An 11,789-nucleotide genomic window follows, 5' to 3' on the forward strand; every position below is an offset into this window, starting at 1 on the left:
ATATCACTCTCTCCTTCCCAGAAATGACTATTTATTTTGCTTTCTATGAGAGATGGAGAAGTATTTTTCTTTTAGGAGCTTCAGGTGTTTTGCTTCTTTTTTAAGGGTGGGTGGGGGGAGTTAGGGTTAAAAAGGGGATAAAGGAGAAGAAGGTGAGATAATTTGCAGCAGCAGGAGGAGGAGCTGAGCTTTCCTAAGGTGGAGCTGCATGGATCTTGTATTAAATGACACTGGCAGATTAACGCTCCGCGATGGGGAAGGGCTTAAAGGCTGAGTCAAAAGCCAAGAAGTCTCTTTATTTACGCCTACTACCTCCCAGCCTCTGGCAATCTGACTAATAACAAACTGAGCTAACAAGAAAGACTCTCCGAAGGGAGAGAGAGAGGGGAGCGAAACACACAGAGAGAGCGTGCATCGCAGCAGTTTGGATCCTTAAAGCATCTAAAGATACATATTGCGTTTCTTGCAAAGCCAGGAGTGATCGCTGGAAGTCCTGCGGAGCGCTGGGTTTATTTACTGCATCCCGAAGCTCGCAAATGGTTAACTACGTGCAGAAAGTCAGCCTAGCTGGGAAGTCTGCTGTGAATTTTAATTGAGCAAAAGGGACAACTGTTTACAGGATGGTGTAGTGGGTTCTCTTGCTCCCTGGCGTCGTTCTCCCCCTCTCCCCCTCCTGCAAGATTTCTTTTTTTTTTTAATTCCCCCCTCCCTCTGTCACTCTGCTCTCAGTCAAATATGATCTGTCCTGCTTCGGATCTAGGATTTTAACTTCAAGGAACTGCAGCCAGCCACGCTTGAGATCCCTGCAAAGAGAGACCTTAACCTAGGTTGGTGGGGGACTGGAAAGGCTCCTTTTTGGAGATAACAAGGAAGGGGATTGTACACGAAGAGCGACTCTGTGCATCGCCGGCTGTGTCAGTGGGTGTAGCTGCTGTACAGGTAAGGAGACTTTCGTTTAGGAATTAACTTAACCATAGCCAGCTTTTTTTTGCATTGTAAAAATCACCTTGGCTACCTATTCTGTTTCTCTCTCTCCCGCCCCACCAAACACATACACACAGAGAGAGCGAGTTAGTTTGAGGTGCTTATTTCCTGTTAGAGCAAATATTTGCTCAAAACTTATAGAATGGCACCTCAAGTGTTGCATAGGTCCTGGGGATATTTTGTGCATGGAAGGATCTTAAAAGAAATTGGCTGGCAGGGAAGGAGCGATTTAAGGAGTGGCATTTGCAGTGGCACACACGAAAAGGACTTTACATACACCAAACCCTTAGATTCCTTCTGAGATCCTAGAGTAAACTGTAGTTGCCTGCAGAATTTGACAAAGGAGCACCTAGCCATATTCAAGTGATCGTTCCTTAACTTGAGGCTTTGTAGTCCGTCATAGCCACTTTCTAACAACTGTATAAGCATTAATTGAAACAAGAAATGTATTTGATTTCTGCTGTTGTTTAAAATAGATGGATTTATTGCCTTCAATCTGTATGGAAACTTTGCCTTAGGGACACTCATTAATCAGTGCTCCTGAAAATGCAAAAATGTGCAAAAATCTACCAAGAGGCAGTGGAGGCGAGTGGTGTGTGTGTGTGTGTGTGTGTGTGTGTGTGTGTGTGTGTGTGTGGAGAAAACCTCTGGTGTTCCTTAGGTTTTCCCCAAACTCCCTCCTCCTTCCATGCTCAAAACGGAACCATTTATTTAAGGTAGTTTTTGAAAGCATCTATGGAATTAGAGCATTGGGAATGTAATGCTTCAACTAAGCAAGTGAATTAATAGGTACAAGGGACACGTCTCTGAAATGGGCAATATTAAGTAAGTTATACTCTTATGCCACTTTGGATATTTTGAAGTTTATATTTATAATATAAGGTTAGCAACCCCAAGGGGGCCATCTATGCATGGATAAAGCCATGTTTGATGGGGTAGAAGTTTTAAAATGTAAATAATATGTTAGCCAAAAATAGGCTTTTGTTTACAGTTGTGTTACTAGCAATGGCTTTTGAAGGCTGGGGATGAAGCAGACAGATGGAAGGACAAAATCTAAGATAGTGAGTTGATGTCTTCCAGGACTAGACAGAAGCTCCAAGAATCTATCTGCAGAGGGAGAAAAAACTGTGTGTGTGTGTGTGTGTGTGTGTGTGTGTGTGTGTGTGTATGAAAGAGAAAGAGACTTATTGCAATTTTACCCAGCCAAAGTATGACAATGATTAAGAGGCGAATGCCTTTCTAGCCGATTGCAAATTCTTTTAAACATTTGTGTTTCAGAAAAAAAAAAACGTGGAAGGCTTTCATCTTTAGAAATGTATGTAAAGCGTCCTTCGATGCAACATGCACTTTAAATTAATGCATGTTGATTTACTTCTCTTAATTTTGCCCAAGGACATCGTAACAAGTATGTTCAGCGTGCTCTGCCTGCTTAGCAGAAGAACAGTTAAGAGAAAATAAAAGTTGAATTAATGACCCAATTGCTTTGCTGAAGACAAGTGTTTACAAGAAGCTTTATTTGTGAAGTTAGGTTATCAAAAACAAAGCCTTGGGTACTAAAAGTGGAGAATACTTTGTTTTAATGGCTGGTAGTAAACCAACTCCTTTGGTAAAACAGGATCTGCGTGCTGGGTCTTGTTCATCAGTCAGCAAGGTTGGTTGGGGTGAGGGTACTAAAGTTAAGGAGAAGCAGATATTTAGATTCTAGAGTGGGGCAAGAAACTTTTTTTGTTTGATCCAAAATATGTGTATTTATACCTTTATGGACAACACACACTCACACCCACAAACAAGAAAAAACCCACATCGTTACTTGTAGGCCCATTCAAAATATTGGCATACTAGGATAGTTGCCTTTAAGACTGAAGCTGCAATGCTATATACAGTTTGGAATAAGCCCCATTGAACTCAATGGGACTTACATCTGAGTAGGCTTATATAGGATTTCACTGCGAGTTCCACTAGTTATGGGGACAATCTGATGGTCACCCATGCTCTCTGGCTTAATGCTTCTGAAATGAAGCTTATAGTCATGTTTAACAACAAATCAGAATTGCTACCTGTAGTTGAACAGACTGATCCTGCATATGTTTACTTGGAAGTGAATCCCTCCAAGCTAAATAATACTGCAGCCCTAAGAAAGACTCTAATGTTGGTAGCCTAATATAAGAGGATCAGAAAGGTCCATCAGCAGGGGACTTCTATTTGAGTAGGTTTCATTGAGTTCAATGGGGCTTACACCCAGGTAATTAGGTTTGGGATTTTGGTCCAACATCCTCTTCTCCACAGTAGCCAACCAGATGCCTTGAGGACACCCACAAGCTAGGACTTGAAGGCAATATTCCTCTCCTATTACATCCTCATGGCACTTTACAGCAATATGCTGTAAAGCACAATCAGGTTAAAATCTGTTGCAAAATCTCCTTTATTGAATGGCACTAATTGCCCAAATGAGTGCAGGGAGGCAACACACGACTTCACAGTGGTTGAAGACATGACCTCAATCCTGGACTTGTGCATATAGATGTCAACACACAAATGCTTTGTAGAAGAAAATGAAGAAAAAGTTCAACTTCCGCATAAAGCACCTTTCTGGGTGGTTGCATGTTGAACTGAGTCTCCGAGCCAAATTGGATGTCATCTGTCAAAACTGCAACCCTTTTAGCCCCTTATTATAGGCTAGATTCATGGGCATCAATAGCACCACTTCAGAGAAGTCGAAGCTGCAATTGCATGCACACTTGTTTGGAAGGAAGCCCCACTGAAGTAACTGGAGTTTGCTTCTAAGTAAACATGCACAGAATTGCACTGGAAGGTGACTATTGCTCCCTGCCTTATAATAAGCAGTGTACCAAAACAGAGCTTGCCTAAATGTGTTTTGAAACATCCTTTCTGAAGCAGAAATTATTTACTTGGGAAATATGGAACTATTTACTTTGTTAATACATTGCGAACAGATGACCCCATGTGAAACAAAAGGAGATACTCAAACATGACTAAGTAAACACATACAGATAAGTAAAGAATACGTCGTCACAAGTCAAACTATATTAAAAGAACTGTGTTAGTACAACAGTTAATTTTCCACATTTAAACTTGTTTAATAGAACATATTGCTCAGCAGGACCACATTTCCAAAAATTGGTTCCTTTAAAGGCAATGTACATTTTGAATTCCATAGGAGGCAGTATCATCCATGTATATATAGCAATTCTGTGCCATATTTACCTTCGAGTGAAATTAATAATGTAGATGAAAATGTCTAATATATCCAGATCAGCATCTTGTTCACAGCTTGCTTGTCCCGTCTTTTCCCACTTTCTTCTTATACTTATTTTCCTAGATGTACCTAAAATGCAAATACACACAAACAGCTGGAGGGCCAAAGTAAGAGATGATGCTTTAAAGTAAGGACAAGTTATGCCTTGCAACAAAATGTTGCAGCGTGCCCCAGGTGTGTGTGTGTTACCTGTGGTGGGTGAGACCGCTGTCCTCGCTCTTTCTTCATGTGCAAAATTTAGGTAACTTCAAAAACATTTGACAGCACAGCCAATCAGCATGCACGCATGCCAATGAAGCCTGGAGGTTGTGCAAGCAGTTTGGCCTGGGAGGGGGACTTGAGGGGGCAGGTGAGGTTGGTTGATCTTTGGTGCATCTTCAGACATATAGGAGAATGCTGACCAGGAATCCACACCAGCCCCAGCCCCACTTCTACCTCTGGCATACATTGTTAACCAGGGGCTATGTTTTGGGACTGCAGTGACTGTCTCTCAACACAGTCCACAGCCACACCCATCTGCATTAGGGATTTAATTGCAGGTTTTTGTTTCCGCCCTCAGCCCAGACTGGATCATGAGGATCAAAACAATGGAAAGCTGCTCTCTCAGCTGGTAATCTGTAGCAAGGGGTCTAGTGCCTCTGGACACCCCTGGATGGTTCTTGTAGACAACTTGGAGCCTGGCCTGTAGTATTCATCATATACCCTTGCCTGTACTACACTGTCTCTTAGTCATAGGTTCTCCTAATCTGCAGTATGATAACAATAAACTGCATTTGCTTAGGAATTTGCATTAGCAGGACTACTGACACACACACACCTGCTCTCTTCTTTTTCCTGCTATCTTTTTGAGGGGTATAGGAAATCCTTGGTTGAGGGCCAGTTTCAGCTTTGATCTTTTTCCTATTGATGGGCAGCCTAGAGACATTTTAAATAAGACTTCTCAACATGAACTAGGAAATAATCTGGCCCTACTGTTAGTCAAAGGGTAGCAACTGGTTCAGGCAGCAGGTGCTGGTTCTTCCTCTGAAAGTCCTAATCAGAGGGCAGTTTACAGTGTGAAAATGCAAAATACATAGCATAACAACTGCCACCACCGTACCCCCATGTATGTGCGACATGCCCCAACTTGGCCACATCTAAACTAGGATGATGCCCCGGATGCTGTGGAGAATGTGACCAGCATTTAAATAAGATCCAGCTGCCGCTCCACTTGGCTTTTGTGTGTGGGCACCATATTGTCCTTTGCTTCAGGCAGCAAAACATGCTTGGCTGGCCTTGCCAGGAAACAATTTATCCAAATATAAGTTACAGTTCTCTCTGATCATTTTGCATCTGAATGCCCCTTCCTCCTTCCTCTCTTGCTCATAGAAGAGAGGAATGGGGAAAAGGGAATGGAGGAAGAGACACAGGGATATAATTGCACACCTTCCACTCTCCCTCTTTATTCCTTCTATGCTCCTTGCCTTGTCTCTCAGCCAGCAGCTCCTGCCTGTTTGCTAGTTTTGAAGTCTCTTGAGCTGCTACAACCCCACCTTTTCCACTAGCCATGTTCTTCCAGCCTGCCAGCCTATTCTGTTTTCTCCTCTCCTGGTTTTCTTTCCCACCTGATCCATTGTTCCATGGATACTGGAACAGCTTCAGTCCTCACTGGGCTATTTTGGAGTCCCTCATTTTGGTGTGTTTCCCTAAGTCTCTTGATACCTCCGTCTTGTTTGTGGGTGATGCCATCTTCACCCCTGAACGTCACAAATGAAAGGGAGCATCACAAATAGGGAATGAATCAATTGACAGTTACTTCTGTGTAGACGTGTATAGGATTGCGCTGGGAGTGTCAGACACACAGCTGTAGCTGTATATGTGTAACTTCTAAGTGACTTGTGTTTTGTATTTAAGGAATTTGAATTATTCAATAAATGATTTCTGATATGCACAGCTCACCATGGTAGAACCATGTGGTGTATTTCAGATGAGATGCTGGATTATGACTGTCATTGTCCCTGTCCATTGGCCATGCTGGTGGGGCCGAAGAGAGTGGTAATCTAACTCTATAGAAAGTACCATGTTAGCTGCCACAGAAGTCAACAGAATGGGAAAGTAACACTGGTAATGGACACAATTTAACTAGTTCTTTAGCCAAGACCAGACAAGACAGTCACCCTGCCATGTTGCAATGCTGGCATGGCAAGGAATCATGTCACAGGCTTCTCTCATATCAGTTTAGACTCTGACATTACTGGAACATGCTGCAACTGTCTTCATGCTGTAGAATGTAATGGACCCTTATAACCTTGCAGTGGCGTAGCGTGGGTTGTCAGCACCCGGGGCAAGGCAAGTAATTTGCGCCCCCTAACCCGTGGATTTGCGCCCCCTAACCCATGGATTTGCGCCCCCTAACCCTAACCCCCAGATGTTGCGCCCGGTGCAGCCGGCCCCCCCCTGCACCCCCCATGCTACGCCACTGTAACCTTGCCAGGTGAATATTGGAGCTGTAGCAGGATTTACAATCCTTGAATCATTGTTAATCTCCACTGAGAGATGATTGGAGATGAAGAGTCACTTTGTAGTGGAAAGGGAGTCCTATGAATCCACGCAAGACTGAGGTGTTTATATGCAACTTTTTCTCTTTTCTGTGACTTCTTTTTCTTCTTGACCTAAATTCTACAAATAAAACATTGCTACTCAACTGTTGGACGTGGGTGGCTCTGTGGGTTAAACCCCAGAGCCTAGGACATGCCTATCAGAAGGTCGGCGGTTCAAATCCCTGTGATGGGGTGAGCTCCCATTGCTTGGTCCCTGCTCCTGCCAACCTAGCAGTTCGAAAACACATCAAAGTGCAAGTAGATAAATAGGTACCACTCCGGCAGGAAGGTAAACGGCATTTCCGTGCACTGCTCTGGTTCGCCAGAAGCAGCTTAGTCATGCTGGCCACATGACCCGGAAGCTGTACGCCAGCTCCCTTGGCCAATAAAGCGAGATGAGTGCTGCAACCTCAGAGTCTTCCGCGGCTGGACCTAATGGTCAGGGGTCCCTTTACCTTTACTTTTACTCAACTATTACTATGCTAAATGTTTAAATTGTTTGATCATTCGGATGTTTGGCATTCACTGTGACAATGCTGGGGGACAGCATTCTTCCTTTGTTGTTTTCATCCAATTTCTAATAAATAGACAATTCAGTTTTTTTGTGGTCCATCTATGGTACAAGATATCAATTATCAGACATATACTTCTGGCAAATGGCGACTTGTAACTCTTCCTTTCCATGGAGCAGAGGTGTAGCCAATTTCTTAAGCCTGAAGGACATATACTATACCACTCCACTGTTTGGGTCATTCACACTCCTCAAGGAAGAACTATGGTAGTTATGAAGAAAAGAGGGTAATATAATACTTATTAACACCAACACTCATTCAGAAAAGTTGGGTGAAGTTTAGTCACCCCACCTTAGGAAAAGAAAGTTGCTTATCCAATAAGCAGAGAACACAGTGGTGTCCAGAAATGTTACTCTGCAGAACTGGGCAAATTTAACTTGGGAATTGGATGCACTCAATGGTCTACCAGTTGACCATTTTCATCTTAGAGAATTACTATAATGTTTCAATTGATAGGAGTTGCTACTTCAGTGGGTGGTTTGTATATTGGAGCATGTGGGCAGGCAAGTGGGGGGGGGAGGTCCTCCAATGTTGTGATGATCACCTTTTAAAAAATAAATAAAAATGAGGTATATATCTGTATTGTATTTTGCAGAAGCTGTTGGATGACCATGAAGCTCTGGATAATTACGTTAAGTTTGATGGGGGTTGCTTGTGATGTACTACAGTCCAAACCAGCTTTACCTTCAACTATTGGCTCTTGTGATATGCTGTGTTCCTGTGAGGAAAAGGATGGTGTCTTTAATATAAACTGCGAAGAAAGAGGCATCAAGGAGTTATCTCAAGTACATGTTCCACCATCCCGGCCTTTCCACCTTAGTCTTCTCAACAACAGTTTGACCATGTTACATGTGAATGACTTCTCCAGCTTCATCAACGCGCTCTCACTCCATCTTGGATTTAACTACATTGTAGACATTGAACCAGGAGCATTTAATGGACTAAGTCTCCTTAAGCAACTTCATATCAATCACAACTCGTTAGAAGTACTTAAAGAAGACACATTCCATGGGCTGGAGAACTTGGAATTCCTTCAAGCTGACAACAATTTCATCACAATAATTGAATCAAGTGCCTTCAGCAAGCTCAACAGGCTAAAGGTGCTTATTTTAAATGACAATGCCATTGAGTTTCTTCCTTCCAACGTATTTCGCTTTGTGCCATTAACTCACTTGGATCTTCGTGGGAACCAGCTGCAGACTCTACCTTATGTTGGTTTTTTAGAACATATTGGTAGAATTCTAGACCTTCAGTTGGAAGATAACAAATGGGTCTGCAATTGTGACCTGGTGGAGTTGAAAGCTTGGTTAGAAAACATGCCTCCTCAGTCCATAATAGGTGATGTTGTATGCCACAGCCCTCCTATTTTGAAAGGCAGCATTTTAAGCAGATTAAAAAAAGAATCCCTATGTCCCACTCACCCTACAAATGATCTTGATGCCCCATCAGGGTCCTTACCATTGGTGGTTACCACGTCAATAAGTGATAGTCACTACTCAACCAAGGTAATACCTATTTTTAGGGTTCCTACCAGGGAAACTGCTTTAACACTTCATGTAACAAAGCCAGCTACTCTGCTTCCTGGTGTATATTGTCCGATCCCTTGTCAGTGCACTAGCAATATCCTTTCAGGGATTTTAATGCAATGCCAAGAACAAAACATTGAAAGCCTGTCAGATTTAGGACCTCCTCCTCCAAATCCTAAAAAGCTAATACTAGCTGGAAATATAATTCAGACATTACTGAAATCAGACCTTGTAGACTATGGCAGCCTAGACTTGCTTCACTTGGGAAGCAACCGTATTGAAATACTAGAAGAAGGATCCTTCCTCAATCTCACCAGATTGCAAAAATTATATCTCAATGGGAATCATCTCACCAAGCTGAATCGGAATTTATTTTTAGGCCTGCAGCGCCTTGAGTATTTGTATCTTGAATATAATTTCATCAAGGAGGTTTTACCAGGGACATTTCATCCCATGCCTAAACTAAAGGTCCTTTATTTAAATAATAACCTTCTTCAGACTTTGCCAGCCCACATTTTTTCTGGAGTTCCTCTAGCCAGGCTAAATCTGAAAACCAACCAGTTTGCACATTTGCCTGTAGGGAATGTCTTAGATGATCTGGATTTACTTGTACAACTTGAGCTGGAAGACAACCCTTGGGATTGTACTTGTGACTCAGTTGGGCTGCAGCAATGGATACAAAAGCTGAACAGAAACACAATGACGGGCGACATTTTCTGTACATCTCCAAGGCATTTAGCTAAAAAGAAACTGAAATCTCTGAATAGTGACATACTATGTCCCGGAATAAACAGCCCACCTTCTGCAACTCATGCTAGCTTCATAGTTGTCACCACATCACCAACCACCACCAATACGGCAGACACTATTCTGCGATCACTTACCGATGCAATTCCTCTTTCAGTTTTAATCCTGGGGCTTTTGATAGTTTTTGTAACCATCATTTTTTGCGCAGCTGGTATTGTCGTCCTTGTCCTACACCGGCGGAGAAGGTACAAAAAGAAGCACGCAGACGAACAGATGCGGGACAACAGCCCAGTGCAGCTTCAGTACAGCATGTATGGTCACAAAACAACACATCACACCACTGAGCGCCCGGCCACAAGCTTGTATGAGCAACGTATGCTCAGCCCCATGGTGCAAGTTTATCGAAGCCCATCTTTCAGCCCCAAATTTACAGACCATCAACAGGAGATGAATGACAAGGAGATGAATGATTCCAAACATCTCCGCAGAGGCCTCTTGGAGAGGGAGCACTCTTCCCCTCTGACGGGGTCAAATGTCAAATATAAAGCTACAGACCAATCGGCTGAGTTCCTTTCCTTCCAGGATGCCAGCTCCTTGTACAGGAACATTCTTGAGAAAGAAAGAGAACTTCAGCAACTGGGGATAACTGAGTATCTACGGAAAAACATAGCCCAGTTACACCCTGATATGGAGGTACACTATCCAGGAGCTCACGAGGAGCTAAAGCTAATGGAGACACTCATGTACTCCAGGCCAAGGAAAGTTTTACTAGAACAGACTAAAAACGAATATTTTGAACTCAAAGCCAACCTGCATGCTGAACCTGATTATCTGGAGGTCTTGGAACAGCAAACATAAAAGGGACCCTTTTTGAAGGATTAAGTCAAAAACTCTTCTATCTTAACTCGGAACTTGTAAATAAAAGTGCCTTATAATAACGTGTCGTCAATCAGAACTTTAAGCACAGTAGTAATCCGAGTTGAAAGAAACTCTCAGGGATAACTGTGTGAAGCCATGGGGAAGTTTGCAGGCTCTGTGTCTCATTCTCACATTAAATGTGAACTTTGGGCAACTGGATTCTGGGAGGAAGTTCAGCTGGCCATATTCCTCGAGACCTGCATGGCAATCCCTCATTCATTTTTTTCGCTTAGAAAAGAAAGAAAAAAGCTTGAAGCATTGGTTACTTTTGTTCCCCGGACCTAGACACTAAATTTTCTTTAAAGTGCACCTATATACCTGGTTCCAAGAGGCTGGTGTATATTGGTTAGGAATTAGTTCACATGTATGAGTATTGTCTATGGATCGCACATGAGATTGCCACATAATAAATACAAGATAAATTATATGATTTTAAACAGATATTTAACTGTACAACCCCAAGGTCCGCCAATATTTAAGTACCTTTTATTTGGAATGTTATTTATATTAAAAAAACCTGTTAGAATATTCAGAAGGATGGGGAAAGCTGTGTACATGTTTTATCTAGGCATCCTAAAAGACATACACAAAACTCTCTTTTTTGGTTACTTTCCCTAGTAGGCAATTTTAATTGTTTTTTTGGACAGTCTTCAATATAATGCTGCTATAGAGTTCTGGGCACCATTGGTTGACACTCATACCTGAGGAAATTTGGAAAGCTACTGAGAATTTATTGTAAATATATTAGTAAATCAATGAGCTGGGTTATTATTATTATTATTATTATTATTATTATTATTATTATTTATATGATTGACTCCCGTTATGTTTGTGGATATAACAGTGGAATTTGCTGCCAAGGAGTGTGGTGGAGTCTCCTACTTTGGAGGTCTTTAAGCAGAGGCTTGACAACCATATGTCAGGAGTGCTCTGATGGTGTTTCCTGCTTGGCAGGGGGTTGGACTCGATGGCCCTTGTGGTCTCTTCCATCTCTATGATTCTATGATTCTATGAAACATCAATTCACTGTGGTCAGTTAAATGTCACATGCAAATAAGTACACCAATGAGCAACAAGATCTTATTTGTGTATCTGTGTAAATACTCCATATTTGATACAATTACTCAGCAAAAGAGCTTTTATCAGGTCCGGTTTGAAAATGATACCAGGCACTTTAAGAAAGAAA

General features: G+C 42.2%; 1 protein-coding gene across 1 annotated transcript; it reads left to right on the top strand.

Moving 5' to 3' along the window:
• Window positions 1-221: 221 nt before the first annotated feature.
• Window positions 222-11,359, top strand: SLITRK6 (SLIT and NTRK like family member 6). The gene is made up of 2 exons (XM_081198710.1): window positions 222-939; window positions 8,008-11,359. The coding sequence occupies exon 2, from the start codon at window positions 8,018-8,020 to the stop codon at window positions 10,541-10,543; it is 2,526 nt and encodes an 841-aa protein (XP_081054836.1). The 5' UTR covers window positions 222-939; window positions 8,008-8,017; the 3' UTR covers window positions 10,544-11,359.
• Window positions 11,360-11,789: the final 430 nt, after the last annotated feature.

This window comes from Podarcis bocagei (assembly GCF_964188305.1).
Source record: "Podarcis bocagei genome assembly, chromosome: 6".
NCBI lineage: Eukaryota > Metazoa > Chordata > Lepidosauria > Squamata > Lacertidae > Podarcis > Podarcis bocagei.